The following is an 18,952-nucleotide window of genomic DNA, read 5'->3' on the forward strand; positions in this document are numbered from 1 at the left end:
CAGTAGTAGTTAGTTTTGCGGGAATCACGTATAATTCTCCCATAACGTTATACTGAAATAGTGGGATATATGTTTTCTGCTTTGATCTCCCAATTTTGACATGTACCGTAACCGGACCGACTTAGGGTTCAGAGGTGCGTCGCCCCCGAACTGTGTACAGGGAAGTTGGGTGAAGGCGGTGCAAACGTGCGCGGTGCACTTGTATAGTGATAAGCTTTAACCGTTAGTTCGTACTATTTTTTCATCCTCCGCGGATTGCAGCAGAGTTTTAAACGGTGGGTCTCTCTTTCGTAATATATTTTTTCTTTGCATTCATCGGTAAGTAAATATTTTATATCACAGTGTTATGTGCTCATCTTAGGGTTCTGGGTTCAACGGATTCGGATAACCTTCCCTGACTCATCTGAGGGTTTTGAATTAGGTTTTTGGATTATCTGTTCGGTATCAAAATATGGCGCATCTGGGTGGTGGTGCCGAGGCACATGCTCGATTCAAGCAATATGAGTATCGAGCCAACTCGAGTCTGGTCCTCACCACAGACACTCGACCTCGGGACACTCATGAGCCAACCGGGGAGCCTGAATCATTGTGGGGTAAGATTGATCCTAAAAGCTTTGGTGATAGAGCTTATAGAGGCAGGCCGCCGGAATTAGACGAGAAGCTGGAGAAAGCGAAGAAGAAGAAGAAAGAACGTGACCCTCTTGCAGAAGCTCCTCCCAATTTGCAGAGCAAGAGACGCCGGCTTCAAGAAGAAAGTGTTCTGACTTCCACGGAGGAAGGCGTTTATCAGCCAAAGACGAAGGAAACTAGAGCTGCGTATGAGGCTATGCTTAGTGTCATTCAACAACAGCTGGGTGGGCAGCCACTGAGTATAGTAAGCGGTGCTGCTGACGAAATTTTGGCTGTACTGAAGAACGAGACTGTAAAAAACCCCGATAAGAAAAAGGAGATCGAGAAGCTTTTAAACCCTATCCCCAACCAGGTATTTGATCAGCTTGTATCCATTGGTAGGCTTATCACCGATTTTCAAGAGGGAGTTGATGCTCCCGGGTCCGCTACAGCTAATGGTGACGATTCCCTAGACGATGATGTGGGTGTTGCGGTTGAGTTTGAGGAGAATGAGGAAGAGGAAGAAGAGAGTGATCTTGATATGGTGCAAGAGGAGGAAGAGGATGATGATGATGTCGTGGAACCAAATGGTGCTGGGGCTATGCAAATGGGTGGTATCGATGATGATGATATGCAGGAAGCAAATGAGGGGTTGAACCTCAATGTTCAGGACATTGATGCTTATTGGCTTCAAAGGAAAATATCCCAAGCTTTTGAGCAGCAGATTGATCCGCAGCAATGCCAGAAACTTGCAGAAGAGGTGCTTAAGATACTGGCCGAAGGTGATGATAGGGAGGTGGAAACCAAGCTGTTAGTCCATCTTCAGTTTGATAAATTCAGCCTTGTCAAGTTCCTACTGCGCAACCGGCTGAAGATTGTGTGGTGTACTCGTTTGGCTAGGGCAGAAGACCAGGATGAGAGGAAGAAAATTGAAGAGGAAATGACGGGATTAGGTCCTGAGTTGGCCTCAATAGTAGAGCAGTTGCATGCTACAAGGGCGACTGCGAAGGAGAGGCAAAAGAACTTGGAAAAAAGTATAAGAGAAGAAGCTCGCCGATTGAAGGATGAGAGCACTGGAGAGGGGGACACAGGGAGGAGGGGGCTTGCTGATAGGGATTCTGAGAGTGGTTGGTTAAAAGGTCAGCGCCAACTTCTTGATCTGGATAGCCTTGCCTTTGAACAAGGTGGCTTTTTTATGGCAAAAAAGAAGTGCGACCTTCCAGATGGGTCTTACAGGCATCTCAGCAAGGGGTATGAAGAAATTCATGTACCAGCATTGAAGGCTAAGCCAGTCGATTCCAATGAAAAGTTTATAAAGATATCTGCCATGCCTGACTGGGCACAACCAGCATTTAAAGGAATGACTCAGTTGAACAGGGTACAGAGTAAGGTTTATGAGACTGCCCTCTTCAATCCAGACAACATTCTTCTGTGTGCTCCAACAGGGGCTGGGAAGACTAATGTTGCCGTTCTCACTATACTTCAGCAGATCGCACTGCACAGAAATTCTGATGGTTCATTTAACCATAATGAATATAAAATTGTTTATGTTGCACCTATGAAAGCCCTTGTAGCAGAAGTTGTTGGAAATTTGTCTAATCGTCTGCAGGATTATGATGTCAAAGTTAGGGAGCTCAGTGGAGACCAGACATTAACTCGCCAACAAATAGAAGAAACTCAAATTATTGTCACAACTCCTGAGAAGTGGGATATAGTTACCCGAAAGTCTGGTGATCGCACTTATACACAACTTGTGAAACTTCTTATCATTGATGAAATTCATCTTCTTCATGATAATCGAGGACCTGTTCTTGAAAGTATTGTTGCTAGAACTGTAAGGCAGATTGAAACAACAAAGGAACATATTCGATTGGTCGGATTGTCCGCTACTCTTCCCAATTATGAAGACGTGGCATTGTTTTTACGTGTTGATCTCAAGAAAGGATTGTTTTATTTTGATAATAGTTATAGACCTGTTCCTCTTTCTCAACAGTACGTTGGAATTACAGTAAAGAAGCCTCTTCAGAGATTCCAGTTGATGAATGATATCTGTTATGAGAAAGTTATGGGTGTAGCCGGAAAGCATCAGGTTCTCATCTTTGTCCATTCCAGGAAAGAAACTGCCAAGACAGCTCGTGCTATCCGAGATACTGCACTTGCTAATGATACACTTGGTAGGTTTCTTAAAGAAGATAGTGCTAGCCGGGAAATTCTCCATACTCATACTGATCTTGTGAAGAGCAATGATCTTAAAGATCTTCTCCCATATGGTTTTGCAATTCATCATGCTGGTATGACTAGGACTGACCGCCAGCTTGTTGAGGATCTCTTTGCTGATGGACATGTACAAGTTTTAGTTTCCACTGCGACTCTTGCCTGGGGTGTGAATCTCCCTGCTCATACGGTGATTATTAAAGGGACACAGATCTACAATCCAGAAAAGGGTGCCTGGACTGAACTAAGTCCTCTTGATGTTATGCAGATGCTGGGTCGTGCTGGGAGGCCCCAATATGACTCATATGGAGAGGGAATAATTATTACTGGACACAGTGAATTGCAATATTATCTATCCCTTATGAACCAGCAACTCCCTATTGAAAGCCAGTTTGTGTCTAAGTTGGCTGATCAGTTGAATGCAGAAATTGTTCTTGGCACTGTTCAAAATGCCAGAGAAGCATGTAATTGGATTGGATACACTTATCTGTATGTACGAATGATACGAAATCCTTCACTCTATGGTCTGGCTCCTGATATTCTCACAAGAGATATAACACTGGAGGAAAGGAGGGCTGATCTGGTAAGTTCTGCCGTACTCGTTGGTTATCATTCCTTATTATTATTTGGATAAGACAAATTTGTTTGCAATTTTTTGGTTTGTGTTAGGGTTTCTCTGGCAGTATTTACATTTTGTTTTTGCCTTTATGTAGTTTCTAATCTCATAACTACTTGGTTTAATGCAATGCCAATAACTGATGGGATAAAATATGATGAATTGCTTAAAATTGTGGGCAATTACATTGCTTGAATTCATTTTTTCCAGAATTAAATGTATTCTAATGATTTTTATATTTTAAAGACATGATACATGCTTAACATGTGTGTTCGATGATATCATGACCTACTCAATATGTTCTGCTAGGGCTTACATTTTCTTTAAATTGATAAGTTATATTAGAGGTTTAGGGTTTCAAAATGAGGTGCATGTAGATCTGCCTGTACTAAAATGTGTGTACTCTACCTCCTCTGGGCAGTAGATTAAAGAATCAAGAGAAATCAGTAGAAATATTCCTTGAGTGGGCTGTGCATGGTCGAGGTCAGTAATGACTTGGATACCTTCCAGGCAACGTGATTTCCGGATTTATTTGAGATCATACAATTCCTGTGATTCGAATTGTGTGATTTCAATAACAAGTCTGCTACACGCACACACGCATGGTGCATGCTAATGATGCTTATTAATTCATTTTCATTTTTATGGTGGCTGACAGTTATTTATCTCATTGAATTTTTGCAGATTCATTCAGCTGCCACCATCTTAGATAAAAACAATTTGGTCAAGTATGATAGGAAAAGTGGCTATTTCCAGGTCACAGACTTGGGTCGCATTGCAAGTTTTTATTACATAACTCATGGAACAATATCCACGTATAATGAGCACTTGAAACCTACGATGGGTGATATAGAGCTTTGCCGATTGTTCTCGCTGAGTGAAGAATTTAAATATGTAACTGTAAGGCAGGATGAGAAGATGGAACTGGCAAAACTTTTGGATCGTGTTCCTATTCCCATCAAGGAAAGCCTGGAAGAGCCTAGTGCCAAGATTAACGTTTTGCTGCAAGCATACATTTCACAGTTAAAGCTTGAAGGACTCTCTCTGACATCTGATATGGTTTTTATAACCCAGGTAAAACTTTGTTCCCTTAACAACATTTTTCTAACTTTCATTATCTTGTCCTCTGTTTACTGGCTCTCATGCATGCATGTTTGTTAATTCTTTTGTGTTGTGTTCTCTTTTTCAGAGTGCTGGACGACTTCTGAGAGCACTTTTTGAGATTGTCTTGAAACGAGGTTGGGCACAGTTAGCTGAGAAGGCTTTGAACTTGTGCAAGATGGTAAACAAGAGGATATGGAGTGTTCAAACACCTCTTCGTCAATTCAATGGAATCCCTAATGATATATTGATGAAATTGGAGAAGAAAGACTTGTCTTGGGAAAGGTATTATGACCTGTCATCACAGGAGATTGGCGAGCTTATTCGAGCACCAAAGATGGGACGGACTCTTCATAAATTTATCCATCAATTTCCAAAATTGAATCTTGCAGCACATGTTCAACCTATTACTCGCACAGTTTTGAGGGTTGAGCTCATGATAACTCCAGATTTTATGTGGGAGGACAGAATCCATGGATATGTTGAGCCATTCTGGGTCATTGTGGAGGATAACGATGGGGAATACATTCTTCATCATGAGTATTTTATGCTAAAGAAACAGTATATTGATGAGGACCACACTCTCAATTTCACAGTGCCAATTTATGAGCCACTTCCCCCTCAGTACTTTATTCGTGTTGTCTCAGATAGATGGCTTGGTTCACAAACTGTTTTACCTGTTTCTTTCAGGCACCTCATCTTGCCTGAAAAGTATCCGCCACCAACTGAATTATTGGATCTGCAGCCGCTGCCAGTTTCTGCCTTGAGAAATTCATCATACGAAGCTATCTATCAGGATTTTAAGCATTTTAATCCTGTCCAGACACAAGTCTTCACTGTTCTTTATAATTCCGATGACAATGTCTTAGTTGCTGCTCCAACAGGGAGTGGGAAGACTATATGTGCTGAATTTGCTATTTTGAGGAATCATCAAAAGGGACTTGATAGTGTCATGCGTGTTGTTTATATTGCACCAATTGAAGCTCTTGCAAAGGAACGCTTTCGTGATTGGGAGAAGAAATTTGGAGGTGGTCTTAAATTGCGGGTGGTTGAATTGACTGGAGAAACGGCAACTGACTTGAAGCTTCTTGAGAAAGGTCAGATTATTATCAGTACCCCAGAGAAATGGGATGCTTTATCCCGCCGCTGGAAACAACGAAAGCATATTCACAAGTTAGTCTCTTCATAGTTGATGAGCTCCACTTAATTGGGGGCCAGGGTGGTCCTGTTCTGGAGGTGATTGTCTCCAGGATGAGATATATTGCCAGTCAGGTTGAAAACAAGATCCGTATTGTTGCCTTGTCTACTTCTCTTGCAAATGCAAAAGATCTGGGAGAATGGATTGGAGCTACATCTCATGGTCTTTTTAATTTTCCCCCTGGTGTTCGTCCTGTGCCTTTGGAAATACATATTCAGGGGATAGATATTGCTAATTTTGAGGCAAGGATGCAAGCAATGACAAAACCAACTTACACTGCAATTGTTCAACATGCCAAGAATGGGAAACCTGCTCTTGTTTTTGTGCCTACTAGGAAGCATGTGCGGCATACAGCAGTGGATCTGATGACATACTCTAATGCAGATGGTGGAGAGAAGCCTTTCTTATTGCGGCCTCCAGGAGAGATTGAACCTTTTCTTAACAGGATTAATGATGAAATGTTGAAAGTCACATTACGGCAAGGAGTAGGATACTTGCATGAGGGCCTAAGCAACTTTGATCAGGAAGTTGTACACAGCTATTTGAAGCTGGGTGGATTCAGGTCTGTGTTATGAGCAGTTCACTGTGTTGGGGAGTGACATTGTCAGCCCATTTGGTAGTTGTGATGGGTACGCAATTCTATGATGGACGGGAAAATGCACAGTCAGATTACCCTGTTACTGATCTTCTGCAAATGATGGGTCATGCCAGTAGGCCTCTGATTGACAACTCAGGAAAATGTGTCATCCTGTGTCATGCACCTAGAAAGGAGTACTACAAGAAGTTCTTGTATGAAGCATTCCCTGTTGAAAGCCATCTTCATCACTTCTTGCATGATAACTTGAATGCTGAAGTGGTTGCTGGAATTATTGAGAACAAGCAAGATGCTGTTGATTATCTTACGTGGACGTTTATGTACAGGAGGCTCACGCAAAATCCCAACTATTACAATTTACAAGGAGTTAGTCACAGGCATCTTTCTGATCACCTCTCAGAACTTGTGGAAAATACATTGAGTGACTTGGAAGCAAGCAGGTGTGTTGCAATTGAGGATGACATGGACCTTTCGCCCTCCAATCTTGGTTTGATAGCATCTTATTATTACATCAGTTACACAACTATTGAACGGTTTTCTTCCTCTCTGACATCTAAAACAAGAATGAAGGGTCTACTGGAGGTTTTATCATCTGCCTCAGAATATGCTCAGATTCCAATACGTCCTGGGGAGGAAGACGTGGTTCGGAGGTTAATTAATCACCAGAGGTTTTCTTTTGACAACCCTAAAGTTACAGACCCCCACATCAAAGCTAATGCTTTGCTTCAGGCCCACTTCTCCAGGCAACCAGTAGGTGGGAACCTTGCATTGGACCAGCGAGAAGTGCTTCTTTCTGCAAATAGACTCCTCCAAGCGATGGTGGATGTGATCTCAAGCAATGGTTGGCTGAGCCTGGCTCTTCTTGCTATGGAAGTCAGTCAAATGGTGACACAGGGACTGTGGAATACTGATTCCATGCTTTTGCAGCTCCCTCACTTCACAAAGGAGCTTGCTAAGAGATGCCTTGAAAACCCTGGGAAGAAAATTGAGTCTGTGTTCGATTTAGTGGAGATGGAGGATGATGAGAGGCGTGAACTATTGCAGATGTCGGATTTGCAGCTGTTGGATATTGCACGTTTTTGCAATCGTTTCCCCAATATTGACATGTCATATGAGGTACTGGATAGTGACTCGGTGCGGGCTGGGGAGGAGGCAACAGTCCTAGTGACTCTTGAGCGTGATTTGGAGGGGAGGACAGAAGTAGGACCTGTTGATGCTCCCAGGTATCCCAAAGCCAAGGAGGAAGGATGGTGGCTTGCTATTGGCGATCCTAAGAATAACTTATTGCTTGCAATTAAAAGGGTTTCCCTTCAACGGAAAGTTAAAAGCAAAACTGGATTTTACCCCCTCTGAAGCTGGAAGGAGATCCTATACTCTTTATTTCATGTGTGACTCTTACATGGGCTGTGATCAGGAATATACCTTCACTGTTGATGTCAAGGAGCTGCTGGTGATGAGGCCTAGTGACACTGAATGACTAATGAGGTGGTATTCTCGTAGTTTTTTTGATTTCCTGACTTCTGGTTTAGTAGATGGCTCTACTTCGGAACTTGCGGGATAAATCACCGTGCTAATATTGTAGTTGTAGACGCAACTTCAAATGTCTGAGTGCACGTTTTTAACATTTGGATTACTGGTGGTTATATATTTGCGCATTTGCTTCCGAATAGTAAACCTTTTTGGTAGTTAATTACTATAAGCTAGGGTGTTCATGGGTCCCCGTTTTGGTTGGCCCGTCTTTATCCTGATCATGTTGGGATGGGTTGTTTGTGGTCCCAAAAAATTCAGGACAAATATAATGGAGCCGGGACAAAAATGGTGTTGGGGCAAGGCAGGACACGAGATGAGCACAGGATGAATATCGATATGTCTATACCCTAGAGCACAGAAGGTAAGCTAGATCTGTCTCATTTTTCCACTTGTCATGGCATGGCGGGCAAGCATTTGATTTTATTGCTTGTTACTGCGCCACATGGTTGATTAAGAGTGTTTGGATGTCTGTCTAGAAAAAATTGTGGAAAAAAAATTAATTTGACTAATTTTGAATATAATTGATTTATGTTATGTGATAATTGGTAATTGATTTAGAGAACTGATTTTAAGTATAATTGAAAAGCAGGTAAAATCATGATTTTATAATAATATATCCCAATATCATATGTCAAAGTTGAAGCTCTCAGCTCTGATGAGCGGGTCCTGATTGGCGTTCTTGGAGCATTCTGAATGTCAGATTGCTTAGCTTATCCTTCCAATCTGTTTGCTTTTCATGGGTTTCTTGTACTGTTAACCTAGCAGCCCATTGACTTGTTGGTAGTTCTGATAAGGCAGTGTGTCCTTCTTGGGTTTGTAATCCCCCACCCGTTTTAGCTAGGATTTTAGTGTCATGCTACTTTTTCTTGTATTGGTGTTGGTCAAGACATCTATTTGTAAACTTGGATTCTGTTTTTGTTTAATGATAATAGTTTCTTCTGAAAAAAAAAAAACTCAATTATGATTGTTTTTTAATTCGGTTCTTTAATTATAGTGCCTTCGTCACATTAATCTACAAATTTATTTTGGGATAATTTGGGATAATATTATGTATACAAACAAAGTTCAATAACAACACTTTATAAATTTATTTTTTCAACACAAAGTATAAAGTTTTAAGACGACTTCTTTTTGATAACTAATATATAATCAGCTTAATTTTTTTTACCTTCAAAATAATATTAAAAAATATAATAAAATTTTATTTATGTCAAACTGTTTTTATATTTTGAATAACTTCTAATACTCCCTTAAGATTAATCCAGAAATTATATAATCATGATTTTGGATTAACAATTTTGGCATGCAGAAGAATGTATGCATATTTTCATAAAAAACTGTTAGTTCAAGTTTTCAAATAATTTTGACATGAAATAAGAATATTTTGATATATTTAAATGAATAATAATTTTTTATTCATAATTAATTTTAATATATAATAAAAATATTTGAATATATTTTTACAAAATTAGGATTTTGGCTTTCAAAATTGAATATTATTGAAATCTAAAACAGGTATTGAAGCATCAATAATCAAAGAAAATTTTGGAAAAAAATCAATTTAGAATACGCTAACCAAATTTTGTGAAGCAAGCATTTAAAACGTGCATTTAGAACCGGAGGTAATACAATCGGAACAACACCCATTGTCGAATTCAAGGGTTTGTATTATCTGGAAGAAAAAGTTGCATACTTCAGTCATATTCAAGGTGTACTCCCCCCCCCCCCCCCCCCAAAATCAAACTAGGATGTCTTCTTGCAATTCCCGATTTGCCGCGTTATTATACTATGGCCTACAATTGCGACAAACATCCCTGTTAGGGAACAAGGATAAAAGGACATGAAACATTCTTTTGGGGTGACCACAAGATAAATAATCACAAGTCACAATCACCAACCTAAATCAAATTTGAAAAAAATGCCACATGGAACTCTCAGGACAAGCGTCTAGGAGCCCGCATATACCGAAAGAATTCAAAACTTCGATATCGCCATCAACCTCTAGGCCTAATACAAAGACTTAAAAGAAAAGGGCAAAGGCAATTATGCTGGAAAATTTTCAAAGAAAATACAACCGCATCAACTACTCCCTGAAGGATCATGCCATGTTGTTTGCAGAAGTTTGAGACATCGTGGTTAGAACTTCTGTAACAGAAGACATCACACTGAGAGCCGCTTTCAGAACTTCTTGAGGGCATCCAGGCTTTACAATCGTACGAATCTAAAGAGGCAACGAGAAACATGAGAACAATGACAAATCAATAGGCTATCAGTTAACTTTTGATCGAAAGAAAGTAATGTAGATAAAGAGGTTAGCTTTATACTTCAAATAAAATCATGCCTAAGAGGAACTAATAATCATTTATGAAAATCATACATCACAACACATTGAGGTTTGGGTCCCCTGTCCTATGGACACCAAATACAAAAGTATGCAACTACGTAGAAAAAACACCATCACAGGAAATGTTTCAGTTGATTCAGTCAAACAGTTCATTATTTTGCGACGTTTGGATATTATAATTTTGTCCTAAATGGCTCAGTCTGTGAAGATAAATAATTGTTCAAACCTTGTCAAGGTATTCCTGAAGTTTCTTAATGCGGCCCATGTAGTCCATGTCTTCAACACACAGAGTGATGGCCTTGGCATCTGCACCAGGGCCATCAAACTGAAGTGGACCTGGATTTCTATAGATATCATCCATAAGAAATCTTGACGCGTTCTGCAGCAACAGCCTGCAAATCAAGATCAAGAATTAGAGCAAGCCCTATGATGATTCCCAAGAAACAACAAGTAACAGACATGCTAATAAAACTGATCAGAAACCAGCACATCGTAGAAGATTAATCTTCCATGTTGAAAAAAATTCTTCACATAGTATTGAATTTTTTGTCAACTTCTATAATCCATGTTTTCCCTATCTCCCTCACACACTCGGTTTCATCATAAAACATGGGGGGCTCCCAAGAAACAACAAGTAACAGACATGCTAATAAAACTGATCAGAAACCAGCACTTCGTAGAAGATTAAACTTCCATGTTGAAAAGATTCTTCACATAGTACTAAATTTTTTATCAACTTCTATGATCCATGTTTTCCCTATCTCCCTCTCACATTTAGTAGTTTCATCGTAAAACATTTTGGGGGGGGGGGGTTCGTGCTGCGTCCACATCCCAAATCCAGAGGATTTTTGTTTGTGGGAGCATTTTAGATAGAACAATAAAACTAATCCTTCTTTCTGCCATATATTAACCTACATATAAACATAAAGCACGATGGCAATGCAACTTACTCATATGCTTTGCCTCTCAATTCAACATTAGCTGGATGAATAGCAGGTTTTCCAATTGATACGGCTCCAGGATTTGGAGACCAACGCTTCACTGTCATCATAGCCTAAAGTGCATGAAAGACACAACAAAGTAAACATTCTCGAGTCTCAACCACGGAAAGCTTTTCTATATAATCCAATACATCTATGATTTATCCCACAATTGTGAACTGTGATCAGATACAAGCAAGAATAGGAAAATTAAGACATACTGTGATGGGAGCAGCCCCACAGCGCCACTTGTTTACAGGATTCTTCAAGTTAGTTACAGTTGCCATGTAGCCATTTAAACCAGCTGCAAGTATATGGTAGCAGATGTGACCAAGAACCTGCAATGATATAAAAAAAATTATATACAACACGGGGCAGCCCACTAACAGAATATGCCAAAAGCAGCTAATGAATGGAAACTGATCAGCATACGTATGCATAGTCACAATCAAACTTTGACGGCAGAGATCCTCGGGCTTGGTAACCAAAAAAGTGGCAGATGGCGTTAAACTTTTTCCCCTTATATGTGCCTTCTTTCTGCAAAAAGAACCCAACCCTATGTTTCTGACAAGTAATATTAAATACCCAAGCAGAAGTGGCCTTTTCCCATCACATTTAAAAAGAAAGCAAGAATTGCACTAGATTGAAATAACACGTTTTTTAAATTTGTTCCATGCAACATAAACACTTGACAATGATGTCAAGGCAATAAAAGCCAATCACAAAACAAATACCATTCATGGAGAAAATGCTTAATTTTTTTTTTTAACCATACACGGTAATAAAGTAACAAAAAGGAAAACTCTGAAGATATGACAGGAACAAAAGAATAGCAAGATTGATTAGTGAATGTAAAAGAAACTGATACGATGGGCCCAGGACCATAAGGTCTGCTTTGAAAGTGGTTTAGCTGTACGCAGTGAATAAATCTTAGACTGGAATCATTCAGTATTCATATCGTATTGCTATCTGTTAGCAAGGTTACACAACCACAATAAAATTCACATTTTAATAAGGATAAAAATAGTATAATAATAAATTCAAGCATAAAAACTCAGTATGAACGCAAAAAGGGGGGATGAGACAACAGTTGAGTCATGTAAAGAATTAGAAACAGAGAATGGAGAACAGATCCAGCAACCATACCACACGCTTGTTTATCTCTCCCTCCACAAGATATGCCAGCAGCTTTTCTGTCTCAATCTGAAAGTCATTTTGTTCAAATTAGAAGAGAGATACAAAGGAACTTACTAGCAAAGTTAGTAGCAATGCATATGAACAATAAAGAATCCAACCGTAATTACCTGGGACAACTGTGCAGAATCATCTGATTCTGGATATAGGAGGAGCTACAGCGTTATAGATCATAGTTAGATTAACCCTCTAAAGACTTAAACGATTAATTAACAGCCAATTTTCAACCAAAAAAAAAAAAGATGACGACGATCCAACCTGTTTCCTAATAAAGGGTGGCATAAATTCAAATAAAGCAGATGCCCATGGAGAAAGCTGAGAAGATATGTTGTCAACAGCAACACCTTGTCTGAGTAGACCATGAATTTCCTGAAATTAAAGAAGGTATTAGCAAAATCTAGTAGGGATTCATCCTCTACCACAAGAAAAGAAAAGCAGTGATTTTCACTTCAAAAAGAAAATGAAACAGTCACTGATTCTTCAATGGTCTCCAGGAGTTTGGAGACAGATAAGCACCCAAAAAAAAAAAAATCATTAAGGTGGCATCTGGATAAATGGAGTTGGATTTTAGATTTTAAATATCACATTTAAAATCCTTTGTAGAGTAGTATATAAAAAATCTACACCAATAATAATCGTCTTACTTGTATGACTTGTCCGCATGTTTGGGTAGTAGCATTGAAAGAGGATGGTTTAAATTTGAAATAATTAAGGCAGGTTAGGTATTTAAAATTCTAAAGGAATTGTAGTAAAAAATTTGCATCCATATCCATAATTGTTGTGATGTGGATTTACCTTTAGGAGTGCATATACTTCAGGAATGCTCTCTATTAGCCCTTCTGGCAGTAGGATGACTCCATGATACTTGTCTGAACCAGAAACGTAAGAATGAGATAGTGTATACAAGAAAACCAAAAACTGAAGAGAGAAGCCAGATAAAACAAACCATGCTCTGCTCTAGCCTGAACCGCATCAGCTATTTGATTCGTAATATCAAAAATGGTAAGTTTTGAAGCAGCAACTTCCTCACCAAGAATAACCTGCACGGAGCATGACAAGTAAAATGTTACCATCATAAACTACATCAACATCAGACTTAAATAATGCAAGATAGCGATGCTTTCCATATTTGGATGGGACTGCAGGGTGCACTCCAGAGCAACATGTGATGCCTTGCGGCCCATGAGACGGATGAAATAGTAATACTGGAAAAGGAAAATTAAGTCAGAAATGTTCTCAAAATGATTAAATATATATATATATATATATATTGATAGGAACCAACAGGTATTCTTAGTATTTACAGAAATTTGAAACTTCCTGTTATTTGAGAGGGCAGGACACTCCACCAACCAATTCCCAGACATTTCATGCCCCTCTCAGCCTACAGGCTCTCTATTCCTGTACAAATAGCCTCACTTTTTCTCTCTTTTATCCCACATCCAGCATAGTTATTCCACCTCCGATTCTCTTTCTGCACAATCAGCAACCAGCCAGCTAATCATTTCTCACTCCCTCAACACCCTCAAGCATGTTTTTATAATGACTCTTATCAGGCTCAACATTCACGTCCTTCCCCTTATTTTCTTTAAGAATAGACCTTGGCAGTAACAGGCCCATCACAAACAAACACACACTCTCTCTATCAAACAGCAATAAAAAGGAAATTAAATAATTTCACAGGATCATTACCCAGGCTCCACTAAGGTGTTTGCGGTTAACGGAAATTTAACTAGCAGTCCTGGGTTCACAAGTCACGGTTACAGCTTCTAATGTGCAAAGCAATGTTTCCCTTGACACAGGTTCAAACAAAGAAACACAGCCTAGGGCATGGAAATAATAACAGACAAAGCTGGAAAAGGCATTTGACTTGTTACCTTCTCAGCAGAGAGAGCATCAGTGCAAACGTTGCTGATGAGCTGAGAATTCACCTGTGAGAGAAATGGGGAATTTTAACAGGATTTAAATCCCTTGTTATTTCATAGAATGAAAGAACTATCTAGTAAGTATATTGCAATGGCTTGTACATACAGCATTTTTCTTTCCTTACGTTCTTTATTGTTCAAGGATAGGGGAAGTAATAGGTCCCCCATAAGAATATAAAATTTACCATTGACATGACTAGAAACAATAGACAACCTAAATACACAACGGTCCAATAAATATTAAAAAAAATTCGTTTTTGTACATGCTTCCCCCCAGATAAATCCCAATCAGGCTCTATACTATGGGAAAAAAATACTAGCTTCAATGTGTCTATGTTTTCTATGTTTGAATTAACAAATAGAAAGAAAGGGAAGCATAAAACACAAAGAGGAAACGTGGCATGTGATGCAGAGTGAAATCCACCACACTTCAAAGAAAAGCAGTTACTGCCAGAAGCAACACAAATGACAGCATAATCTTGTCAGAGAAGCCAATTTCTTGAGTTCCATTTGCATTTTAATACTTAGAATCGTTTTTCAACTTAACAGCTAGCTATGATTGGTAAAATACCTTGCATATTGTATCAAAACCGACAGTAGTTTCCAGAAACTGGTTTTTAAGATCTCCATTCAAGGTTACGGGAACACCAACCACCTGCAGAATTCGAATTAACATGATCAATAAATGAATGCAGAAAGTGTGCACTCAATTATAACTACACTTTATAAAGAATAGAAAAACTTTAAAATCAATTAATTACAAAGAAATAATCCAAGTAGATTCAGAAATAGATTTGCGTCCATGTGAATAAAATGAAAAATCCAGAATTATTGACATACCTTTGTTGGGCACTTTGCTTCAGCAAATGTTTCTGCAAGCTGAGCAGCATCCGTATTTGAGGTTACCCCTACAAAATTATATATTTAAATGATTAGGAACTTCTGTTCAGGATGGAATGGCAACCATGCATGAAAGTTCGGGCAAACAACTTTACCCCCAATAATGACAAGTCCATCAAGTTTCAAATTTTTGCATGTAGCAAGTGCAGCATTAACTTGTTCTGTTGTTCTAATTTGATCTTTTGTTCTTCCCAACAAATCATAGCCACCTTAAAGAACCACAACAGCAATGATATAATAGTTTTCCACTAAACATTGAACAACTAATAAAAATGACTTCAGTTTACTAACATCTACCTTGGTTTTTATATGTCGAAAGAATCTGATCAGTTATCTCAAGAGTTTTCTGGGCAAATAGGCCATCTGAACCACCTGCAGAGAGAAAGAAGTGCATGATAGCCTAGTAACAAATTTTACCAATGGACATGTGTGTTTAATGAATTCACTATTCAAGTCTAGTGATGTATATATCAATGCCAACCAAAATCCTGAAATTTCATCCCAGATTTCAATATTCACCAGAAATGTGATGGAGCAAGACAAATTTTAGACTGACCAAGTTTCAAGTTTTGAAGCATGACAAAGAACAATATAGATCTGTCAATAAATGACTCAGTCCCATAGACCCAAGCAAGCAAAGAGAAGCCCCTCCTAAAACCCAGCTCGCAACGGGGAAAACCAAGCCACTAAAGTGCTACAAATTATTAGTGGCCATCCAATGTGGGATCCTATTATAATCCAAGTAGAATGTACAAGAGGCTTTAAAAGCTAGCCAAAGATTCTGCAATCTATCAAGCTTTCTCTAAATGTTAGTTCCCTATCAGTTGGTGTCTCTTAGATTCTTATAGTTAGCACAGTATCTCCTCCTCTCCCTTGTGCATGTTCAAGATACAAGAGGAGAGGCTAGCAACTCTGGCAATAGAGGAGAAGGAATGGGGAAGAGTATGAAATTATTAGTAATGACAGCCCTTCTAAGCAAATAAAAAAGCCGATGGCTAACACTAACTTCTGTTGAAAATATTGACCTCTAATAAAACCTATATTTCATCTTGCTGTGATCACTGTTATGTTTTAATCTTGTGGCCATTGTTGATATTGTTGTTGGCATGATCATGTATTGTAATTAAGAAACTAGTGGTGGTGTTGGTGTTATTTATTTTTATTTTTTTTAAATAGTCATTAAGAAAAAAAAAGGAGAGGAGAAGTTGAAGGGAGGTGAGAGAGGACCTTTATTTTTCAAGAAATGCAAAAAGTGAGTGCATGATGATGGCTCTCAAGCATCTATTTATCCTAATACTTCAACAATATTACAACTCCTACGCCCTTCACAATGATGCACTTCAAGAAACTCATTCCTCAGCCCAAAAGACCTTTCTATAGTAGTCTTTAATTTTTATTGCATTACAATTCTTTTTCTATTGGAAGTAGGACGTTATCCTACTGGTCCAGTCATAAAATCCTAAACCATAAACCTCTATCTAAGTCAGAATTAACGTTTCCAAAAGCAAAGGACAAGAACAAAATATTTGAAGTGGGGGAAAAAAATACCAGTCGAGATAAAGATGTAGGAAATAAGAACAAGAAAAGACATACCATACAACATTGTGTATAACAAACAAAATATCAAAATAACTGAAACAGAAGATAGGACTTTCAATTCAAGATAAATAGTGGCCAACTATAAAACTTACCCAGAAATCCAATTAAGACATTGCTAGGATTGTGAATTTTGAGAGCAGTATAAAGACCCCAAATAACATTGTGTCCTCCTGGAGATTGTCTCCCACAAAAAACTATTCCCACTCTGTAAAAATATAATATGTAAGATAAACAAGGCTCAAAACAGATACACGCGATAAACAGATAAGGCACATGCGCAAATGCAAATATGCATACATTGAGTAACTGGCCATGTGAAACTATGAAAAAGAACCACAAAGACTATCAGAATGATGAATAAATGCTGACCTGATAGCTGGATGCTCAGTTATAATCTGAGCATCAGGAACCTTTGCAGTAGCCCTGAGAAAGTGTGCCAAGGGCTGCCCATAAGTATGTGGGAATGACCGGCTAATCGTATGGGCATCAACTGGATCTGCAGTTGTAGTTGCATCACCAAATTCGACCCTGACAGTGGTTCCCTGCATGATAAGATCATATGGACCAATTTATTTTAAGCTTTTAGCACGAAACGAAAGTCCTATTGGTTCCACGAACAAGAGCAGTCCATCCTATGCATATATAACTAACTGAAATAAAAAGCCGACTTACATTGTCTAGCATTTCTCATCAACGGAAAAACAAAGGGAACAGATTAGTTGCATGATGTATAGGTCAGAACCCGAAATGGTGAAAAATAACGAAATAAATGACTGAGAAAAAAGATAGAATATGCCAATGCAAAGTGCAAGAAGTAATGAGTCCATGCGCGAAGACGGGAAAAGAAAAGGAATATACAGCAGCTTGAAAATTCAAAAGCAAAAACAAGGGCCAGGAAAGAAACGAATCCTCCGCAAATGAAATCAACGACGACAGAACTCACTTTTTGAAGGAAAAATCATATAATAAGTTACAAATGCGATATAATCTTATATTCTTAAAAAAATCATCAAGCATGAAAAAATATCTAAAGAAAAGATCATATTAAATGTCGAGACAAAACTTAGGAGAAAGGCAGGGAATAAAGATGCCGATTGTCAGATCGCGCAAAAAAGAAATAAAAGGAAAGATGCGAGAAAGTGAAATTAGCGAAAAAGGAAAGAGACGCAGCAAGTAAGAACCTGAAGACAGGGAGGGAGTTCAGGTTGGTAGAGAGATCTGAGCTTCTGAAGATCGGAGAGTTCTCTGGGAATACCGTAATCGGAATCCATGAAGAAGCGAACTGGCAAGCTGACCTGCCTGAGTTTGAGCTACTACTACTGCTAGTGTTAGTTGGCTTGACCTTCGGCTTCATTCACCCTTCCCTCAGTTGTATTTATATTAAACATTATTCTATTCCTCAGGCTTGGAGACGCGGACAATGACCCAAAACGAGCAAGAAAGACACCGCAAACCAACCCAACCTACCCTACCAAAGCCCACTGCTTATACGCCTGCGTTTTAGTGCAACGACATAGAATTCCTCTCATTTTCTGATTTCCCCGCCAATTGGTGTTGAACGGAATGACCTTTCCAATTTACTGTTAAGCAATGTTTGGACAATGTCAAATTGGAAACTTCGAAGGTTGTTTGAATACTATAAAACATAGATATTTCTTTATTTTTTTTCCGAAAGTAAGTCAATCAAATTCAATTTTCAACGGAGAGAATCCAAAATTGTGGGTTTTAATTTACTATTACCATCTTGCCTCTCAAACCTTCAGCTTCCAGAACCGCGAACTTTTTTCTTACCTCATAAAATTTTTCCGGCACATTCATGAGAATATGCCTGGATGGGTCCATGGTCTGGGTGGGGTATTCTCGTAATTTCTGTATGGCCATCGGCCTGGCTTAGATTTGAAGCAAGTTGCTGTATTTATATTTTATGTTTTACTTTCAGTTAATCAGTTTGCATTTTTATTTCTCTTAATATTTTAATCATTATAATTATAATGTTCAGGTGGAGAAAGCAGAGGCGCGTTTTTCTTTTATTTGGAAGAAGCAGACGCACTTTTTGAAAGTGACTTCAAGCCGAGACAGCGCCAGGCCCAGAAGAAAAAACTATGGCTGTGTCAATGTTTTAAGAAAAGAAATCTTTAAAAAACAAA

The 18,952-nt window shown here is 38.8% G+C and overlaps 2 protein-coding genes across 3 annotated transcripts; one reads left to right on the plus strand and one right to left on the minus strand.

The window, feature by feature from the left end:
* The first annotated feature begins 72 nt into the window (after positions 1-72).
* Positions 73-8,007, plus strand: LOC129318907 (DExH-box ATP-dependent RNA helicase DExH12). Its single transcript, XM_054963908.1, is given in 7 exon segments — positions 73-275; positions 422-3,406; positions 4,124-4,513; positions 4,629-5,706; positions 5,709-6,266; positions 6,269-7,656; positions 7,658-8,007. Coding segments are annotated over 6 exon segments (6,522 nt in total). The 5' UTR covers positions 73-275; positions 422-451; the 3' UTR covers positions 7,811-8,007.
* A 1,609-nt stretch (positions 8,008-9,616) lies between these two features.
* On the minus strand, positions 9,617-18,171 carry LOC129318426 (pyrophosphate--fructose 6-phosphate 1-phosphotransferase subunit alpha). 2 transcript variants are annotated; one of them, XR_008595243.1, is made up of 20 exons: positions 17,987-18,171; positions 17,175-17,347; positions 16,898-17,010; positions 15,504-15,578; positions 15,302-15,415; positions 15,147-15,214; positions 14,878-14,961; positions 14,259-14,312; positions 13,505-13,586; positions 13,328-13,420; positions 13,177-13,250; positions 12,640-12,750; positions 12,492-12,536; positions 12,334-12,390; positions 11,620-11,724; positions 11,409-11,525; positions 11,158-11,261; positions 10,434-10,599; positions 9,762-10,084; positions 9,617-9,656 (listed from the first exon to the last, which is right to left on the minus strand). XR_008595243.1 is itself a non-coding variant. In XM_054963175.1 (19 exons), the coding sequence occupies exons 1-19, from the start codon at positions 18,074-18,076 to the stop codon at positions 9,962-9,964; spliced, it is 1,848 nt and encodes a 615-aa protein (XP_054819150.1). In that variant the 5' UTR covers positions 18,077-18,171; the 3' UTR covers positions 9,617-9,961. The 2 variants fall into 2 exon arrangements, 1 of the variants encoding a protein (XP_054819150.1); XM_054963175.1 differs by having other exon boundaries at positions 9,617-10,084.
* Positions 18,172-18,952: the final 781 nt, after the last annotated feature.

Source organism: Prosopis cineraria, unplaced genomic scaffold (assembly GCF_029017545.1).
Source record: "Prosopis cineraria cultivar Desert tree isolate PC_DT_omini unplaced genomic scaffold, ASM2901754v1 PC8, whole genome shotgun sequence".
NCBI lineage: Eukaryota > Viridiplantae > Streptophyta > Magnoliopsida > Fabales > Fabaceae > Prosopis > Prosopis cineraria.

What these genes read in the sequence shown, in the direction of transcription:
- LOC129318426 (XM_054963175.1), bottom strand. Translation starts at nt 18,076, where the DNA reads ATGGATTCCGATTACGGTATTCCCAGAGAACTCTCCGATCTTCAGAAG. An exon ending in AACTCCCTCCCTGTCTTCAG is followed by an intron (nt 17,348 to 17,986) that starts GTTCTTACTTGC and finishes CTTATCATGCAG; the next exon opens with GGAACCACTGTCAGGGTCGA. An exon ending in CACCCTTTATTAGGAAACAG is followed by an intron (nt 12,537 to 12,639) that starts GTTGGATCGTCG and finishes ATAACGCTGTAG; the next exon opens with CTCCTCCTATATCCAGAATC.